The sequence below is a fragment of the Sorex fumeus genome, unplaced genomic scaffold (assembly GCF_029834395.1).
Source record: "Sorex fumeus unplaced genomic scaffold, SorFum_2.1 ptg000018l, whole genome shotgun sequence".
NCBI lineage: Eukaryota > Metazoa > Chordata > Mammalia > Eulipotyphla > Soricidae > Sorex > Sorex fumeus.
Window position 1 is genome coordinate 5,461,527 of NW_026606075.1, and position 21,402 is coordinate 5,482,928.

Genomic DNA, 21,402 nt, shown 5'->3' on the forward strand with positions numbered 1-21,402 from the left:
GGTTTGAAGAAAATGATAGCTGAAGATTGTATTTTTTTTTTGTGAGGTGGAGGTTGGGATATTCATAGCTTTTATCTTTTAGGGTTTTTTTTAATCACCATGAGATAGAGTTGCAAATCATGTTTGAGTTTCAGTCATACAATGATTGAACACCCATCCCTTCACCAGTGCACATTTTTCATTACCAATGTCCCAAGTACCCCCCTCCCCCCACCATCCCAGCCCTCCCCCTGCCTCTATGGCAGGAAATTTCCCCCATACTCTCTTCTCTACTTTTGGACATTATGCTTTGCAGTTTAGATACTGAAAGGCTATCATGTTTGGTCCTTAATCTACTTTTAGCACACATCTCCCATCCCCAATGATCCCTCCAAACATCATTGATCCCCTCTCTATTTCAGCTACCTTTTCCTTCAACTCATGAGGCAGGCTTTTAGGCAAAAATCCTATTTTGTCTTGCGTTTTAGAAAGGTTTGTTCACTGAGTGCTTGCTAAGGGAACACAAGAAAAAGAAACAATTAGGCCAAGACTATTCCAGACTCACAATTTTATAGTCCTTTATTTCATAGCACAGTTTTAAATAATCAAGAGAACATATTTATTAATGATGACCCAATGATGTGATATTCGAGAGCAAGGACTAAGAGTCTCAAGTTGTTTCCGCCAGTGTCTTTGTGCAGAAACATGTTGAGTCAGAAAGCAATTGGGTACGAGCTGTGACCTTGAGTACAACCACAGCTTTTTCTAGGTAGTAATCATCCCAGAACCCTTTCTAATGCTATGCAATCTGTTGTCATTGGCCTCTGTTGATTGAACCAATGGGAGGACCTGATAACTTTGACATAGTCCGTGTTCCAAGAGGTAAGTATAGAGCTTCAGAGGATCCCAGAGCAATTGTCTCCCCCTTTCCACAATCCCAACCACAGGTTTCATAGTTATACTATAAATGTTTAGTTTAGTTCGCTTTCAAAACTACAACCACAACAAAAGACTAGTTGTAGAATATGCCAATAAGAGTAACACTCTCTTAAGCGCTACATAAGTATCCCTTGAATGTGGTTGTGTGTAGCTTTTTAAATATCCATGGTTGTGTATAGAACATGTCTCCTAATACAGATCACTTTTATTATTTAATTTTTTTAATTGAACCACAGTGAGATATATAGTTACAAGGTTGTTCAAGATTGGGTTTCAGTTATATAAATGTTACAATATCCATCTGTTAACCAGTTAACATTTCCCACCTCAATGTCCTGGTTTCCCTCCCAACCCTCCCTCTGCACTACCTGCCTCTGTGGCATGCACTTTTATTTTCTCTCTGTCTCTCTGTCCCTGTCTGTCTCTGCCTCTGTTTCTGTCCCTGTCTCTGTCTCTGTCTCTGTCTCTCTCTTTCCTTTTGGTCATTATGGTTTGCAATACAGATTCTGAAAGGTTATCATGTATATCCCTTTACCTACTTTCAATACACAGTTCTTATCCAGAGTGATCATTTCCAATTATTATTGACATTCTGATCCCTTCTACAAATCACTTTTACGTTATGATGGTCACTTCTGATGTTCCAAGTGCCATGTTAAATTTTAGTTTAAAACAAAAGCATGAGCACAGATTATATAATAATGAAAAAAATGACTTTTCAAAAAAATTGGGGGCAACAACCTGCATTGCTTAGAGATTACTCCTGGCTCTGTGCTAAGGGATAACTCCTGGTGGGATTTGGGGGACCACATGCAGTGCTGGGATCTAACCCTGGTCAGCCACATGTCCGGAAAATGCCTTACCTGCTGTACTCTGTGACACCTGAAAATTGATGGTTTAACCCATGACAAACTCAGTAACTGCAGTTTGTGAAGGAAATCTGATTCTTTTACTTGAGAGTAACCAGAAGCAAGATTCTCAGGAAAATAGCTGGCTGTGGCCATTGAGGGTTCAAGTCCACTGTTTTATTTCCCACTACTTCATCCTTTGATGGATTAATCCAAAATGTACCACTTGGTTTTTATGTGTTTTGCTTTGTGTGTGTGTGTGTGTGTGTGGGGGTCTCCTAACAGTGCTGGAGGCTCTCCAGACTCAGCAGTGCAAAAGCTGCTCATCTCTGAGCTATCACTCCAGCTCCACCCTCATGCACTTTTAAATGGTAGCTTTCATTTATTTGGCACTGATTACTTGTTCGTAATACATCTTACAGCATGCTATTGGCAGTGTATGCTAGAAGTTACCAGGATGTACGTCAGTGCCATATCTCGGGATTCAAGCTTTTGTTCCCTGGTTTCAAGGTGTGAGACCTTAGACAAGTCACAATTATTTAGGAGTCTCAATCATGACACCTGCCAAAATACAAAAGAGCACAGCATCCACTTCAGTGAGTTGTCATGAAGATAGATGAGTGCACATATGTAAAACCTGTAGAATGGTGACTGCCTATAGAATATCTTTCAAGCATATAAGCTATTATCATCTGCATTTATAGCTAAAAAAAATAGAGGCACAGAGAAATTAAGTGACTTGCCCAAGATTGCACAGCTAATAGGGAACAGAGCTGGGAATTTTTTTTTTTTCTTCACAAATAAGACTGCCCCAATCATGTCAGCTCCAGGTTTCTTTTTTTTTTTTTTTTTGCTTTTTGGGTCACACCTGGTGATGCTCAGGTGTTACTCCTGGTTCATGCACTCAGGAATTGCTCCTGGCGGTGCTCGGGGGACCATATGGGATGCTGGGAATCGAACCTGTGTTGGCCATGTTGGCTGCGTGCAAGGCCCTACCCACTGTGCTATCGCTCCAGCCCAGCTCCAGGTTTCTTAACCCTGCTCCACGGTAGGTCGTCGTGTGAAAAAACTAAGACTGACTGTACACTCCATTATGCTATCAGCCTCAAGCCAGGAATAACCCAGGAACTGCCTGGATTCATGTAATTTGCTTTTTCCTTCATGGCTCTTGAATTCCTAAGTGGCAATGGCTGACAGCCTGTTGGGAAGCACACAGAGCTTGTGCGTCTGCCTTCTCCTGATGAAAAATGATTCCTCCTCAGAAGTTAAATCCATGGCAGTGATCTCATCCTTGAGATTATTTAGAAGAAAAAGAAGCGTGTTCCTTTAACATGTTTTTAGCAAACATAGAAAAGAACGGCCTCTGGGTTATTTTTCACCAGTGCTCAGAAACCAGGGTTCTTTCCCTATTTGTTCTTGTCCTATTATTGTGGGCAGATTATTTTTCTTTTCCAAGCTGCAGTTTCTGGGCAAGTTCCTTTGTGTCGTATAGGTTAAGCCACAGCCATTAGGGGTGGGCATGGTCACGAATGAGTGGGCGAGCTAGTATTCCTGATGGCTCTTTCTGCAAGCTCTACAGCCATTCTCGTTTCCTGCTGTTAGAGAGACCTTCATCACCGACAACTGTGACCATGACACAGCCCAGGTAGCTTCTCTAAAGGGCAGACAAAAGGACTTAGAGAGGTGGTGACTTCTACTTCTGTATAAGCTGCCAGCAGTTAGGGCCTAAAGTACCCTGCTTTTGCCCTCTGAAGAGGTCTTTTAGAACTGGCTGCAGGGTGCACTAGGACATCCTACCATACACTGACGTTGGCTTACATCCTTGTTTGCTTTGCTGCTCAGGCATAAGGATGCTGGATGGAATTGTAACTGATGCCATTGAGGCAAGCTCCATTGGGTTCAATCCTGGACACGTGGATATTTACAGTGCGAGCTGGGGCCCCAATGATGACGGTAAAACTGTGGAGGGCCCTGGCAGACTGGCCCAGAAGGCTTTTGAATATGGTGTCAAACAGGTGAGATGCGAATGGGTTAGGCCCTCAGTGGATACAGAGAGAAGCACTTAGTTTATGTGGAAACAATACTGGCTGTGCATGTGTTGTTCTCTTTTGTGATTTTAAAATGCAAAATTTAAAATCTGAAAAGAGCCAGATTTTCTTCAGAGGGATACAAACTAAGACTTAAGAGAGTTTTTTGTATATGGGTCTGGTGGTCAACAGACATTTACTATTTTTAGCATATTGACTTAAAAACCCTCTGCATATGGCCTTTCTTGTTTTCTTGCTACTCTAGGATTTTCACATCAGGTCAGCTCCCCCCAGTGAGATGTCTTTCTGATGCTCTGACAGTATGTTTTAAAAGCACGAGCGTGCACCACCATCCACTGCCCAGACTGGGCAGCTGTCTGATCATCGTGCTGCTCACTCCCTCGGGGTCAGCGCATTCCTGCAAGGACTTTATGGTCAGCTTCTGCACTGCATGAACAAAGGCATGAACTTTGGAGAGCATCAATTGGAAGAAATCATAGAGAAAGGGTAGCCTTGACGAGTCCCATTCAGTGGAAGAGTCCTTTTTCAAATGCAGCTGCATAGCCCATCTGAATAATGCCTGATGTTGTCATTCTGTCAGTCAGCCAGAAGATTCAGGCAGAGTGAAAGGGAGGAAGTTCAAAGATTTGAACATAGTGACAGAAGCCCAGGGAAGCGTGCAAAAAGAGCCGAGCAAATGCTAAAGGCCACATTAGGAGGCTGCATACAGACAAGGAAGGCAAGGCAAGTGTTTGCTCAGCCTCTTCCCCGAAGGACCAGAAGCAGAGGGCCAGCAGGGCTGGGGCAGACTCTCTGGTGATAACTAGTCCCAGGGGGCCTCCAGCACAGACTGGGCCTGGAGTTCAAGGAGACACTACTTACTATCTCTGCTCAGGGTTGTTGGGGATTTGGGGCTTAGATGACCCCAGTTGAGGATGACGTCTCTGGTTTTTCTGACAGGGCCGGCAAGGCAAAGGCTCCATCTTCGTCTGGGCCTCGGGAAATGGGGGACGGCAGGGAGATAACTGTGACTGTGACGGCTACACCGACAGCATCTATACCATCTCTATCAGCAGCGCCTCGCAGCAGGGCCGGTCACCCTGGTACGCGGAGAAGTGCTCCTCCACCCTGGCCACCTCCTACAGCAGTGGCGACTACACCGACCAGAGAATCGTACGTGCTCTGTTTCGACTCTTCTCTCGGGCAGCAGCGCAGAAGGCCGCTGGGGTCGGTTCCTTGGGTAAAGTGCATTTTCTTAGGCAGGATGTGTCTGGGAGGAAATCACAGGTTTTACCTGTTTGTTGGCCGGACTGACATATTGGCGAGTTTTCTCTCGTGGAGATAATGACACTTCAGCTGAGAGGAGGCTGCTACTCTGTCATTTTTCTTTCTTTCTTTCTTTCTTTTTTTTTGAACTCAGTCCTGAGAAGTCACCAAACCTGCCATTACCTGCAGTTGAGACTCCAAATGTCTCTTATGCTTGAGTTGGTGTCTTTCTGAAAAGGGTCTGGAGGGCGATTTCAGGGCTGTAGGGTGCTTTACTGCCCTTGTCCTGACTAATCCCTTAATAGCAGAGATCTGGTTCGACTTACTACTCCTTAGCAGGTTTGATAGCAATACAGAACCATGTATCCGAAGAACACACAACTGGCATGGGAAGAACAGTGTGATTTCCCATAAGGAGAGCTTCTCAGTGTCCGAATAAGCAGCTCAGGAGTTAGAAGCTCCAAGAGCAATTCCAGCCCAGGGCCATTCGGCTGCTCTGAGAACAGAGAGAAGCACTTGGAATGAAACACTTTTCAGCCCCAAGTTAGCTCTGGACACAGGAAAAACCAACTAGCTGTAGTCCCCAGCCCCTGGCGCCCAGGAAATGACAAGCTAGGACCCATTTAGATGGTGTTTTGTTGTGATGAGACCTCTGGCAGAGCCTCGCATGGCATTCACATTTCCAGTATCTCAATCAAACTGTCAAGATGTTTTCCATCCAGGTGACGCTGTGGAACCCTGCCTGCCTGCAGTCCCTCTTGGTGCAGACACAGGTTTCTGGCTAGGAAAGTGCTGACTTCCTTGTCATGCCCTGCCATTGGTTACATGTATAGCCCATGGTGACCTTCCATCCAGGACCTCTTTGTCAGCCTTTTAGCAGGCTGTGTCTGGTGTGGCCTCAGCCTTATGGTCCCTGTGGGTGCTGGGAGCTACCGTTCAACAAATGCGCTGTTAGGTACTGCGTCCCCATCGCAGACTGCTCCAGGCTAGAGTGGGAGGGAGGGTTTCCAGCTTTGCAAAGATCCCTCTGGAGGTAGATCCAAGATAGCTGGTGGCTTCTATTTGAGACGGTCGCAGTCAAACAGCCTTTGTCTTATGCAAGCTTCTTCCCCAGCAAAGTATCTCTGGGGGCTCACTTGCGTCAACAGGTAAAAAGGGCACTCTGCTTCCGCAGGCCCTGAGGAGTGGAGCCACCTCAGCTTGAGAAATCCAGCGGCTCCAAGTGGGAAGCCAAAGGAGGTGATAAAAGAACGAATTACTTTCTCACACCTCCCTCCCATACTTGAGTTCCAAGCCTTTGAGCTGATCCTGAGTAGGGGGGTGCTCAGCCTCTGGCCCTGTGGCTCGTTCATCGAGCTGCACACTGCGCTCTTAAGGACGGGAGATCTTTTGGGTTTCTTTGTTTTATCTTAGCAAAAGCTCTTCATTTCGCTAAACTTAGCTTGGGTCACAAAAATATTGTGTAAAAAAATACTCTCCCAGATTGAATCTCAGCTTAACCGCAGCCAGCAAGTGGTATGGTGCCGGTGGGGTCCCCAGCTGACATAAGTGAGGTGGGAGGAGAGAGGTGGCAGCCTCAGAAGGGAAGCGGGTGTTTCTCTCCTTCTGCCTGCGTCACCCAGGAAAAGCTGCGGGATCAAGGACTCTAAGCCTTGCTCCTTGCAAGAAAGGAAATTCAGTCTTAAAAGGAGAGAGAGAGAGAGAGACAGAGACAGAGACAGAGACAGAGACAGAGACAGAGAGAGACAAAGAGACGCAGAGAGAGAGAGATTAACATGCTCAAGAGAGAAGGTGGGCTTCTGCAGAGTGGAGAGGGAGCCCTAATACACACCCCAGCATTTAGATATGAAAGCATGGAAAGTCTCCATCTTGAGAGTGGACTATGGGGCCTGTGCTCAGGCAGCATATGCGTGCATTTCCTTTGTTCAAATTGGCTTTTATAGGGTTTCTTCAAGACTGGACCATGTGGGGCTTTCTGACCCAGGGAAGAGTCTTTGCTAAGGTAGTTGCCAAGGGGGTAGAGTTGGCAGTCGTTGGTAATCTTCTTTGAAATTCCTTCCCTGGCCTTTGTTTCTGCCTGAACTTCTGGTGGGGGGTGGGGTCCAGCCTGCTCTGGGTCTGTGTTGTCTTATCAGGCCTTAGTTCTTGTGTTCACAAGTGGGTTTTTGAAACCTTGGGGCTATTAGTTTTATTACTTCCCAAGGATTCATTTCCATGGGGGAACTTTCCATATCTACCTGCCTGCTTCAGGTAGATGGGGTGTGTGTGTGTGTGTGTGTGTGTGTGTGTGTGTGTGTGTGTGTGTGTGTGTGTTGGGGGTGGGGTGGGTTGCACAGGGGGTGGGGAGGGGGGAGGAGAGGGAGGGGCACCCTGCCTGGCACGGTGGTGGAGGGAATAAGATACTCTGGTACAGGGTGTAGAATTTGAAATGTTGAATACGTGAAGCCATATCATGAGTAATAATTTTGATTTTGCCTCAAATCAAATAAGTTAATCAATATACTAAAAAAAAAAAAAAAGAAAGAAAAGAAATCAGCCTTATTTCACAGATGGGAAAGTCAAGTTACTCCTTAGAACCTAAACCCAGATTTCAATGCAATTGACCTTTCGTTTGAAAAACTCACCATCTATGCCCAAATACAGATGGGACACTGGTTCATGGGTCTCAGCTCAGCTGGACAGGGACCACGAGCCTCACAGTAAGCAGATTCTGTGCAAGTCACCAGGACGAAGACCAGGATGGCTTGACAAGCTTGTGCCAAAGAGGCGGGTCAAAGGGCAACCTCAAAGCAAAAGGGAGTTTTGTATGAAGCAGAGCTTCTAGCTCTGCTAGACCAAACACAATGGACCTGATGATTAGTGGGCCAACATGATTCACGGAGATTTCGAAACACTCCGTTTTCACAGACAGCATTTCTCTGGAGAATCTCAGAAGAGAAATTATTCATAGTGGGAGTACTTTATCACCAGAAAAGGCATCCTAATGCCAGAATTATAGGCAAGTTGCATATAGAGGAGAGTGAACTGAAATATCGACAGATGGCGAGCATCCGCCCGTGGTTAGAGGAGGAAGTAGGAACTCAGCTCAGCTGGCTTCCTGATCCCAGCAGCCTTCCGCGTGGTTGACCGGGGAGGACATCACCCCTTACTCTGCTGTCTCTTCTCTTTTTGGTACTGTAGACAAGCGCGGACCTGCACAATGACTGCACGGAGACCCACACCGGCACCTCGGCCTCTGCACCCTTGGCTGCGGGCATCTTCGCTCTGGCCCTGGAAGCTAAGTAAGGCCCAGAAATTTCTAGGCACTTTTGCTAAGCTGCTTCTCCTTTTGAGCTTGTTCTTTTCTCAATGTCAGGTTATTGCCCAAAAAGGAGAAAGCAGCAGAAAAATGATGAAAATCGGCTTTTTCTCCTCATGTCTCAAAGAGAGTTTAATATGTGTTATCTTCCACTATTAGCATGTGCAGATTGCTTTGGGATTTCTTGAATCCTTCCTGAGAGATACTAAGCGCACATTCTCATTTCCCAATCGATGTTTCTTGACCTTTAAAACTCATGCTGTCCGGCCTTTCTTGCTCCCACTGGAGGCCAGGCCTTCTCAACTCCCCAGAAAAGATCTGGTCTGGGTGACTTCCTGAAGGTGGTGTCAGAGACAAGTTTATCAGGCAATCTCTCCGCCCACCTCAAATTCTATAACTGGTATAATACGCCAGGGGGGCACGACAAATAAAAACAGGATTTTCAGATTTTCATAGTAATCCATTATACAAATGTAAATTTATTTGAATTTTCCTAGTCACACTTCAGCACCCTTGTCTACCTTGTCTATAAATGCTGGTTTTCGTCTCTGATCATTTCCTTGGGTAAACACTCAGCAGAATTTCCGGGTCACAGGGCCTGTCTGTTGTAATAGTTTTGAGACTAACTGACAATTTGCTATGAAGAAACCTGCAGCAGATTGTGTTTTCACTAGTAGCGGCTGAGTTAAATTGTTATTTTTCTAAACCCTTCCCAAAGCTTTTATTACCCTTTAAATGTTTCTTATTTTGATAGGTGGAAATCTTTATGTGCTCTGACTTCATTACTAATGAATCTTTTTTTTTTGATGTTCTTTGATCATTTAGCTTGTTTTTGCTTAAGACTTTGATTTTGTCTTTGGGCCTTTAAAGGAAAGCTATTACTGCTAGGTTAGTTTGACATTTCTATCTTTTCATTTAATTTACATTTAGCTTTAAATGAAATAAAAGTGCTACACATATGGTTACATTTGACAATTTCTTTTCTGAAAAAGGCCTTTTTCTTCATTTTTATCTTAAAAAAATCTTTACAATTTCAAATTAGATAAACCTTTATTTATGTCTTTTATTATGGCGCCTCTACCTTATTTAAATTTTAAACAGCCCTGAAATTTCTTTAATATGTGATGTGAAAAGGAATTTGCCAGCATTTCTTCTTTCTTATGAAATACCAAATAGTCCTATAATTAATACAGGGGAAAAATCTGTCTTACACTGTATATTCACAGCTTTTTATTTGTCCTCATTTTTGCATTCTAATATTGGGTAGTGAGAAATCTTTCAGTGACAGTTCAGATTCTATGCTTTCATGTGGAAGGAACTGATTAAGCTTGCAAATTATTGTTATTCCTTCCAGTAGGAAAATTATCCTAGAAGAACAGCTACCTGGTTTTAGCAGAGGACCAAGCAGCCTGCCATGTCATACTCAGTGGTTCAGAGCAGCAAAAGAACAGGACATGTTGGCTGCATGGCATGGCTGGCAAAGCCTGAAAATTGCTGATCCTTTGTGCAGTGGTGCTCAGCGGCCAGGGTTCTCCCACGGAGCTCTGGACAAGCCCCTGCATCTCATCTGTGAGTTAGCTATGGGAGCTGAAACAAGAGAGAGCAGCTAGACTTGTGCTAAGAGCCCAGTTCCTCAAAAGGACAGGAAAGATGGCTAGAAGTGCATAGCAAGTCTAGGTGCTCAGTGAGAAATAGAGGGATACGATTCTAGATTCTATGGGATCACAGATTCTATGTGCAGAATCTACGTTCACTTGTGATGTGAAGATGATGGAAAGAGAGCGAACTCTGAATGGAACCTAGGGCCAGAATCTGCAGAGCCAAACAAAATTTGAGTAAACACTGTGTTAGTGGTGAAACATGTTAGGAACACGTGGCCTTAAGTTCTAGATATATCACTAGCTATGGACCTTCGGTAAAATTGAGGGTTCAATTAACCATCTATAAAATAGAGGACTCAGGCAGGATCATCTATTTTCAATCATATTTCATTAATTATAAGAGTCTCAAGTTTGAAATGGAAGGTGCCCGCAAACATGGATTATCCAACATGAACTATTGAAGTTGGTGAGGGATCTAAAGGAGTAACAAAAAGATTCTATGAAGACAAGCAGTTAGATACAGATGGTAAAACAGGTTCATGATATTTTATGATTTCAAGACCGGGAAGCTGTTTAAAGAAAACCATCTTTTTACTTTTAAGCCTTAAAAAAGAGCCATACCTATCAAATTTATGTAAATAAGATAGACTTACTCCCTTCTTGCCTAATGACAAATATAATACAAATACCTACTTAGCTGAACAGATATGATGCTCATTTCGCAGAAGAGCTACAATTTTAAGATTGTGATCTCTGGTTTCTAAAATTTCAAACTTTTATTCATATGAGGAGAAAATGACCTAAGAATGACCTCTTCAATATCACTTTACTTCTGGTGGACTATTTCTAAAGCAGGGGCTCAATGAAGGCTTGTGGTTCGTGAATTTCTTTGAAATAATGAGCAGAATTGTTTTTGAGTGTTTGTGTGGCATTTTCCCTCCCCCTGCCCAGAGAATCATTTATAGATTCTCCCAGTTTTTTTTTAATTTTCCTTTTTGGGCCACACCTGGCAGTGCTCAGGGCTTATACCTGGTTTTTGCATTCAGGAAACTCTGCAGTACCAGATGTCAAGCCTGGGTGCACCCTGGCAAGACAAGTGCTGTCCTATCTCTCCAGTCTCTCCACCAGTTTCTCCTACTATTCAGGATTTAATAGACATTATGCTGGAGCAATAGCACAGCAGGTAGGGCGTTTGCCTTGCATGCAGCCAACATGGCCGACCCGAGTTCGATTCCTCCGCCCCTCTCGGAGAGCCCGGCAAGCTACCGAGAGTATTCGATATGCCAGACACAGTAACAACAAAGTCTCCAATGGAGACGTTACTGGGCCCGCTTGAGCAAATCGATGATCAACGGGAGGGCCTTTACCTTTACCTTTACCTTACCTTATGAGTCTATCATCTGGTGCAAATAACAGGAATTTAACTACTTTCAGTGTTATAAAGTTATTTGTAATAGAGAAAATTTTTATCTTAATATTTATATTCTTCCTATAAAATCACACAGATTATTAAGATATCAGTTCTCAAGTGGATAGTTTTCTGAACTATCGTCAATATACCATGCTAAGATGATAATTTCAAAGAAACATGAATATAAATGTTTCTTCTAGACTAAATACTCAGGGTTAGAGAGGATAATTTAACCACATGTCATTCTTCAAGCAACATCTGAGGAGATTGAAGTCTCTGGGTTAAATGTATTTGGAATAAATTTAGCTCACTATTGATCAGGTTCTTACCTCTAGGCAGGGCTCTGTGCAGGACCTCTTCTATACAACACTGATTCTAACATTTATGTGACATAAAATGAAGATTTTGGGGGTTTTTTGTTACTGTTGTTGTTTTTAGGTCAAACCCAGTAGTGCTCAGGGACTACTCCTGACTAGGTTTTTGGGGCTCACTCTCAGCAGTGCTCAGGGGAGCATGGATTGAACACGAACTTCCAGTAAGCAAAGCCTGCATTCCAGCCCTCAACCATGGCCTGGCCTACATAGGCACTTCGAGAATCATTTGCTAATGAGAGTTTATTTACAGGTCTGCTTTCCCACAACCTCATCCAGTTGTGATTATGAAATGTCCATTAGAGTACTTAGTAAGCACATCTTGGAAGGCTATATCTCTGACTATAAGTTAAACTGTAATAATAACTATCTACATCCCAAATGACAAATTTCTTGGATAATTGTTCATAATTCCTCTGCCCCTCTCCGAGAGCCCGGCAAGCTACGGAGAGTATTCCGCCCACATGGAAAAATCTGGCAAATTACCCGTGACAAATTCAATATGCCAAAAACAGTAACAACAAGTCTCATAATGGAGATGTTACTGGTGCCCATTCAAGAAAATTGATGAACAATGGGATGACAGTTCTGCTGCTGCTGCTACTACTACTACTACTACTACTACTACTACTATTACAAAATGAGTATAACTATGAAAAATGACAAACAATAATCCTGGTCATCTGAGGAGGGAGGAAATGGATCAATAGAATTTTTATTTCTTAATTTTGGGGGTTTGGGATCATACCTAGTGGTGCTCAGGGCTTACTCCTGTCCTCTGTGCTCAGAAATTACCTCTGGCAGTGCTCAGAGTACTATTTGGGACATCAGGGGTCAAGCCTTAGTCAGCCATGTGCAAGGCAAGAGCTCTATGTACTATCTCTCCAGACCCCAACTCAGTATCATTTTTAATAGACAACAAAAATTCTAAAGTGAAACTTTCAGTCCCTTACCATCTTTGAAAGAACTGAACAAATGAACCAGTCTTCCATTTTTATTAAAGATTAGAGAAAGGAAAATGGACTTTAAATGCTTTTGTATAAAACTTTGGGGAAGATTACATTAAAGGAATCTTTAATTTAGTAAGTTATGAATTATTGAACATTTCCTGGTTAGACAATCTTCAGCATCTGAGCTTACCAACATGTGATCAGAGGCGAAGCAGGTCCCTAGGAATTTTTCATTTCAGAATTCTGTCTCCAGGTTACTGTCCTGCATTCTTCTAATTAGAAGCAATGCTAAAATTCACTGTTTAATTCCATAACCTTTATTTTCTCTAAATATGATCCTTGATTAGCCACCAAATAGGGTTTTTTTTAAAATGTAATTAAATTTTTGGATGCTATTGCACCCTAATTAACCAAGGAAGGCTGTCGGAGAGGAGACATGCTATTGTTAGCAGCTCCTTTTCATTTATGAAACACAATCACACAAATGAACAGTAACTCTGCTTGGAAAATTGGCTTAATTTTTCTAATTGTGTGACAATGAAGTCTCACTGAATTTTTTTTTATAAAGAAAAGGTTGAAAAAACTTTATAGGAAAATAAAAGGCTGCAACTAAACAGAAAATAAATGCTCTGCTATAGGAAGACATCGCTTTTGTGCTTGGTTCTTTAATGCTGTTGATCTCATATCTCCTCTGTATACTTCCCCTCCCCAGCCTCCGTGCACACTCCGGCTCACGCTAATGGTCCCATCGGTAAACTGCCATGTTGTTTATTGACTGTCTTGCAAGAGTAATTCCCAGAAAATTCTCTTTTAAAGACTGGAAGTAAGCAAGAATGTCAACAAAATGCTTTGTAAGAATGGCATTAAACATTTATTTTTATACCTATGGACCAATGGTTGAAAAAACCATTGCTTCATAGGACAGAATTCATTTCTGCATGACTATTATTAAAAGAATGGCCATTTCAGATCAGTTAATTATTCCCGAGTGTGGAATGGTCAATGAGGAAACAAAGATCCACAGTGAAATATTTATGACATTGGGCAGCTAAGGGGTCTGAAATAAGGAACTTTGAGAGAGCCCTATTCAACCCTCTCATAATCTCAACGATGAGTTATCATAAGCCTAGAAAGATAAAAGGACTTACTTAAGGTGACTCAGTTCTTTGGTAGTAGAATATGGTTTAAGATGCTCCCTACTACTCCCTATTCTAACACTGTGAATTCAAACAATTTCTAATTCCCTTTATTGATTGCATGCTAAGAATCTTTCTTCTAACTCCTGTTATTTCACGTAACCCACTGAACTGGCAAGAGAGGTTCTTTCAAATAAAAATCTAAGTCATGCTGTATTTAAAGATGACCGATTTCAGAGGTTTAGCTTTGATGATTTCTAAGTGCTCTGGATGACTTGAGATATAGGACTGGGGCCCGTTGCTTTGTGGACTTCAGTTAGTTGAACTGAAACTGTGCTGGGCTACCTGGTGTCAGTCACCCATTAAAATACCAAACCAGAAGTCATGTGTGCAGCAAAGTGTAAAACCAGAGAAGTTGCTGCCTCCTCTGTGCCACCCCTACACCAGTGGAGGGTCAGTTAAGGCATAAGAGATCATAATACCCCAAGAAAAGATTTGTTGTTGTTTTGTTATTGTTGTTCTGTTTTGGGACCATGCTCAGATGTGCTTCTGCTTCTGCACTCAGGGATTACTCTTGGTGATATTTGGGGGACCATATAAAATGGCAAGGAATGAATCTGTGTTAGCAGCATGCAAGGCAAGTGTCCTACCCATTGTGCTATTATTCAGGCTCCAAGCCATTTTGTATTTAGTCTATTATTTGTGATAGCTTCCCAGACAGGGGTAGGACAAATGAAGAAATTTAGGAGTGGAAAAGTACTGGATACTGAGTTAGTGAGGTATTTGCTTCAACTTCTCCCTCCTACCCCCAGAAGTCTGTTTTCACCAATGTCCCAGATAAAAAGACTGGGAAGGTGCAGGGGTCAGGAATATGAAATCAGAAGAGCTGACCAGTGGAAGCAGCCTGAGTTCTTAACTGCAGCCCTACTTAGAGTTGGCCAGGATGTGGAAACTGCATAGTGTGTTGAGAGCAGCTTTGTGTGAGGTCCCTGAGAGAGAACCTTGGCACTACTAGCACAAAGCCTGAGTTTTCCATAAGGAGCTAGACTCCTCAATGTTTAAGAGTGCATGTTGCCAGCTTCTTGACAGCAAGCCACATTTAATTCTCTGGGGAGAAGTAAGAAATTTGCTTTTTTTGCTTTGAGGCCAACCTGGCTGTGGTAGGGGCTTGCTGATGCCTCTGAGCTCAGGGGTCACTCCTGACATGCTCCGGGGACCATAAGTGGTACCGGGAATCAAACCCAGATTGGGTGTGTGCAAGACAAGAGCCCTATCTGCTGTACTATGTCTCCGGCTTCAAGTTAGCTAATTGAATCCAATTTCGCCTATGATTATTTCACAATCTTATGATAAGACAGAAAACTCAAGGACTAAATTTGTCGGCATGCATTTTTAAAATAATGCTTGATTGCCTTAACAGAGATAACACAGGTCTCAAAGTTAAGAAAAAAGTTTGCGACCTTGAAGTAGCTAATGTTACTAATAATATGTTTTAAAATTATGTTTGCAGCTAGTTGGTACTTAGCACATCCAATCATTCACTCATCCAGCCAGTATTTACCCTGTGGCTTGCATTCTTCTGAGTGCTCGGCTAACTTCAGAGAACAAGAAATGAAAATGTCAGCTCTTCTCATAACTATTGTTCGCAGGGGAGGTAGACATGACTTAAACACAAAAACGAGTTCCCCGGTATGTTGGAAGGTAAAAAAATGTAAAGAAAGGCAAAACGGGTAGCAGTGAAAGGCAAAAGGTGTGGTAGGATAAGAGTTCAGGCACGTGGAATGCAGAAATGTTAATGGGAATCAGGGAAGGAAGAATACATCCTCATATTTTCAGGCCCAGCAACCCCCTCAATCTCTGATTTCTCCTTCTACTGCTGCTAAACTAATCTCACATTGCTTGCGTCCTTGCTCAATATTCCTGACGAGTCCCCCTTTCCCAAAGGATAAGGGCTATGTTCCTTCTGCTGATACTCAGAGCCCTCCATATCTTTCTCAGTGTCCCCGTCAACTCTTTACTACATCAACAATCCAGACTATTTGCAGGGCCATACAACATCAATACCCCTCAACTCCAGCCAATTTTGTTCTGTCGCTTCATCGTCTTTTCTTTAGCTTCACTTAGTCATTCTAACCCACTCTACAAATTGAATTTAAAATATTTTCTCCCAGAAAGTCTTCCTAGCTTTTTCTTAAAAAAACAAACCAAAAAAACCCTTTCTTCTCTTACTCCAACAATCCCAAACAAATGCCATGAAAACATCATTCAGGAGAAATAACAATCATGAAAAATATCCATTTTGTGTGTGTTTGAACCATACACAGTTGTGTTCAGGAAGTACTTTTGACTTGATCACTACGGTCTGTGCTCAAGGGACCACATGTGATGCTGGTGATTGAACTCAGTAAAGTACAAGGCAAGTGCCTAAGCTGTTGTATTAACCCTCAAGTTCCAAGATTTCATTCTTTTACTAGCTTGTAAGCATCTTAAAGTCAAGAACCAACTCCTGAATATTCCCTATGATATTCAGAACAGTGCTTTGCAGAGTGATCTCAAGTAACTGTGTTTCTTGATAATTTTGAAATATAAAGAAAAGTAGTAAACAGTATTTTAGCACGGGTAGCTAGGCTGCATCTCTAATAACCTAAGTCAATGACCTGTCCATAGGGTCAGCATGTTCTATGTGCATAGTAGATAGCAAGAGACAGTAAGACATATCATGTTGTCATTTTAAACTGTGACTTAAGAGGGCGGAGAGATAGTCCAGCAGACAGGGACCAAGCCTTGCAAGTGGCCAGACTGCGTTCTGTCATCCCATCTGTTTCCCCAAGCTCACCAGGAGTGATTCCTGAGGGCAGAGCCAGGAGTAATGCCTGGGAATTTTCAGATGTGACCCTAAAATAAAAACAAGCAAGCAAACAAAATTGTCACTCCAGCCAAAGCACTTAGAAGGCAGAAACACGTTCTGTACAACGCTGAAGACCAAATATTACTGCAAATGCTTGATTACAAATGGTGTGGGGTGAAGTTTTCAGAACTGTGTTTTGAACTCTGGATGAAAAGATATACCAACAGTAACACACACTGAGTTACATGTACACCATTGCAAACCCTACAGCATCATCTTGGAATGGAATGTTCATTTTCAGCACTTGCTCTTGCAAAGAAACTTACTTTGTTTCTGAATGGTTTTCTGGTTCACTCTTCCAGTCCAAATCTCACCTGGCGAGATATGCAACACTTAGTTGTGTGGACCTCCGAGTACGACCCATTGGCTAACAACCCAGGATGGAAAAAGAATGGAGCAGGCTTAATGGTGAACAGTCGGTTTGGATTTGGGTTGTTAAATGCCAAAGCCCTGGTGGATTTGGCTGACCCCCGGACCTGGACCAGTGTGCCTGAGAAGAAAGAGTGTGTTGTGAAGGACAATGACTTTCAGCCCAGGTGAGTGTCTTCAGGAATTTCAGACATATATGTGCCTATGGTACTATTGAATCTTGATGCTTTTTCTGCTGCATATTTTTGTCCTCGCCTCGATTTCGATAGAGGGAGGTGGAATTTCCAAGTGTGGATTCCTGGGAAATATTTGAGACCAAAGACCTGTGAATTGGGTTCTAAGCATAATATAGCAGGTAGCTATCTTGTATGCAAGGCACACACTTGATTTTTGTTCAATCTCTGGTATCATATATTTTCCTCTACCCCCACCAGGAGTGATTCCTGAGTGCAGAACCAGGATCTGATCTGAGCACAGTCAGATGTGTCTCAGACACAAACAAAAACAAAAACCAGAAGAACTTCAAGTTACATTAGCACATTTGCATTTTCTTTTCCTCTTATAGTCTACCTATCATATAGTACTAAATATAGAATGTATTATTTTTACGTACTATTGCCACATAGATGATTTATTTATTTACAATCATTTAACCATTAACAATCCCCAGTGTTTTGAATGATTCCAAATTCAAAGATGTTAAGACAATAACTAAAAAAAACTATTCCAGTATTGATGAAATGCATCATAATTATCCCATATTGACTTCCAAAAAAGCCTTACTTCATACCATAGTACAGTGGGATTCCTTGCTTTTATTCCATGAAGGACCCTTTTGGAAATATGTTTTTACAAAGATCTCCCATAACCGGCCACAGGAACAGAATCTAGTATGACTGTTTCATTGATCCTACCAAGGCAAACATGAATTTATTGAAGACTTATTCATATTCAATAAAATATGAATATTTTATTAACATAAAATATTCATAAGCAGGGGGCCACAGAGTAAACATTAGGAAAATATAATAATTTATTATAAGGGTCTGTTGCACTAATGAACCGATTTTTGATGAGGTCAAAGCAAATCTGTTTGAATTTGATTTCACAGCAAATGCCATACTATTTGGCATCTATTTCTTATCATTGTTTTTACTTTGCACTTTAAAACTATTCTGTTTATTTTATTGTGGTAAGGACACATCAGATTAACATCTCTCTCTCTCTTTTTTTCTTTTTGGGTCACACCCAGCTATGCACAGAGCTTACTCCTGGCTCATGCACTCAGGAATTCCTCCTGGCAGTGCGTGGGGGACCATATGGGATGCTGGGAATTGAACCTGGGTCAGCCGCATGCAAGGCAAATACCCTACCTGCTGTGCTATAGCTCCAGCCCCCAGATTAACATCTTAAAAAAACTCTATGATACACTACTATTTACTTACAATAATGTACAGTTGATCAGTGTAATCCCATCAGTGGCCAAGACTCAGAGACTATAAAAACCAGCTCCCGGAACCCATAATAAGATACTATTGTCACATAGATGATTATGTGACATAATCTTATTATGACATCTCATTCCTACTTTGACAAACTGGCAGGCTACCGAATGTAGCCTGCCCACACGGCAGAGTCTGGCAAACTCCCCGTGGCGTACCCAATATGCCAAATACCAGTCACAATGATGGGTCTCATTCTCCTAAAGAGCCTTGAATATAATCTCAGGGCTAGGATGAAGGAGACGTTACTGGGGCCTGCTCGAGGCAATCGACGAATAACAGGATGATCTGTGATCTGAATGTACAGTTGAGATACAGAATTTATTCATCAAACTAATGAAGCTTTATGCCTGTTGATTGTGTACTCTTGATTTATTTCTCATATTATAGGCAAATATTATTGAATTTGCTAATTGACTCTTTTATATATATAAGAATTAGTCTTGAGACTAGCTTATTTCACTTAATGTAATGTCTTCAAGTTTCATTTATATTGCTGAGTATTGCACAATATTCTGCCATATATACTTAACACTTAATTCTTGTTTTGGAGTCATAGCTAGAAATGCCCAGAGGTGCTCAGGGGATCATAAAGTGCTGGGGATCAGATCTGGTCCTCCCATATGCAAAATGAGCCCTTGAGTCACCAAGTGCATTCATGACATTTAAGAAATATTATTCCTCCATCTCAACATTTTATGTATTTTCACTTATTGACTATTATGAGCGGCACTGAATTTTTTTAAATTTAAAATATTTTAATTAGCATATTTTTGTTTTACAATACTATTAACAGTGACCTTTGAATCTTTATGAAAAACTGGCTGTGTATTTTTTGGGGGGGCGGGGGCTTCTGTTTTTATTTTTATTATTATTTTTTTAATTTTTAAGTTCCATGAATGAGAGACAGCATTCTGTGTCTCTCCCTTTCATTCTGACCTCACTCAGCATGATGAAAGATAGCATCATGATTCTAATTCAAGTTATTTTTGGGAAATATATAGAGTGGAATTACTGGAGCTTTATTTTTAATTTTTAGAGGAACTCCATGCTGTTGTTTTCAGAGTAGATACATTATTTCTTCCCTATAAATGTGCAACAGTTTGAATTTTTGTACATCCTCACTCACACTTATCCTTTTAAAAAATAGATTATTGATATGCAGCAGGTGTTTTTAATTGTGCTTTTGATTTGCATTTCTATGGTGATTAATTAATCATAGCATTCATTAATGTTGAGCATTTTAAAATATTTGGCCATTTATATGTCCTCTTTGGAAAATTGTCTCTCTCAGTCCTAAACTCATTAATTAATCCGATAGTTAGCCAGAATATTTTAAATTGTAGGAGTGCTGATATATTTTATGGATTAGCCCTTATCAGATACATGCTTTGCAGATTTTTTTTCCCATGTAACTTGTCCATTTTAAATTGTTGATTGTTTCTCTTTGCTATGCAATAATGGTTTATTTGGTTTTGTTGTTGTTCTTGGGCAACACTCACGATGTTCAGAGGTTATTTCTGCCTCTGTGTTCAGGAATTACTCCTGAAAGTTTTGATAGCCTACATAGGGAGCTGGGTCGGAGCGACAGCACAGAGGGTAGGGCGTTTGCCTTGCATGCGGCCAACCAGGGTTCGATTCCTTCACCCCTCTCAGAGAGCCTGGCAAGCTACCAAGAGTATCCCACCCGCATGACAAAGCCTGGCAAACTCCCTGTGACGTATTCGGTATGCCAAAAACAGTAACAACAAGTTTCACAATGGAGACGTTACTGGTGCCCGCTCGAGCAAATAGATGAACAACGGGAGGACAGTGACAGTGACAGGGATATGGGGAGCCAGGGATGGAACCTGTGTTGGCTGAATTTAAGGCAAAAACCCACTGTACTATCACTCCAGCCCCGCAGAAATGGTTTAGCTTGGTGTAGATGCACTTATTTTTTTCTGTTGCTTGTTCTTTTGGTGTTGTGTAGATGAAATCATTGCCAAGAATATCATACATCAAATGTTTCAGCGTCATGTTTTGCTGATAAGTGATGAAATCTTTTTCATATGTTTTCTTCTAAGGCTTTGAAAATTTCAGAATTTAAGCCAAATCCAATTTACAGAGATTTTTGTATATGGTATTAGATAAGGGCTCTTTTAATAGCGTTGCATAAGATTTTCTCAGCATTCTTTGTTGAAGAGACTGCCCTTTCTCCATTGAGTATTCTTAGGTTCTTGACAAATACCAATTAGCTTATATCCATAGATTTGTTTCTGGATTTTCTGCTCTGCTCCATTACTCCTGTTTGAAATCAGGAAAAATATAGCCTCTAATTTTCTTCTTTCCTTGATTTTCCCTCCTCAAGATTGATCTGACTACTCTTCTGTGATTTTATATATATAAGATAGAATTATATAATTACTTTTTCTACTTCTGTAAATAGCTTACCTTATCCTATGCATCAAAATCATTTGTAGTTGATTCTGAAACATGTTATACTGAAAGGGAGAACATGGTTATTTGATTCCCCATTCAACACTCATGTGCAGATATTTGCATAAAATGTGAAAAATCCATTCTATTCAGTGATGATTCTTGAACATACTTAGAGCCCTGAAAGCCAATGGAGAAGTCATCATTGAAATCCCAACAAGAGCTTGTGAGGGACAAGAAAATGCTATCAAATCTCTGGAGCACGTCCAATTTGAAGCAACAATTGAATATTCCAGAAGAGGAGACCTTCATGTCACTCTCACTTCTGCTGCAGGTAAGTCTTTACCCTTAGAACTTACCTTAAAACCATTTGTTTAAA

At 41.6% G+C, this 21,402-nt stretch overlaps 1 protein-coding gene across 1 annotated transcript in view; it reads left to right on the forward strand.

Annotated features, from left to right (window-relative positions):
- PCSK1 (proprotein convertase subtilisin/kexin type 1) overlaps positions 1–21,402 on the forward strand; it is a 48,729-nt gene that overhangs the window by 19,245 nt on the left and 8,082 nt on the right. Inside the window, exons 7-11 of the mRNA XM_056112519.1 lie at positions 3,609–3,781; positions 4,754–4,966; positions 8,240–8,340; positions 17,037–17,270; positions 21,200–21,357. Of these exons, the coding sequence (XP_055968494.1) occupies positions 3,609–3,781; positions 4,754–4,966; positions 8,240–8,340; positions 17,037–17,270; positions 21,200–21,357 (879 nt within the window). The remainder of the gene's footprint in view (positions 1–3,608; positions 3,782–4,753; positions 4,967–8,239; positions 8,341–17,036; positions 17,271–21,199; positions 21,358–21,402) is intronic.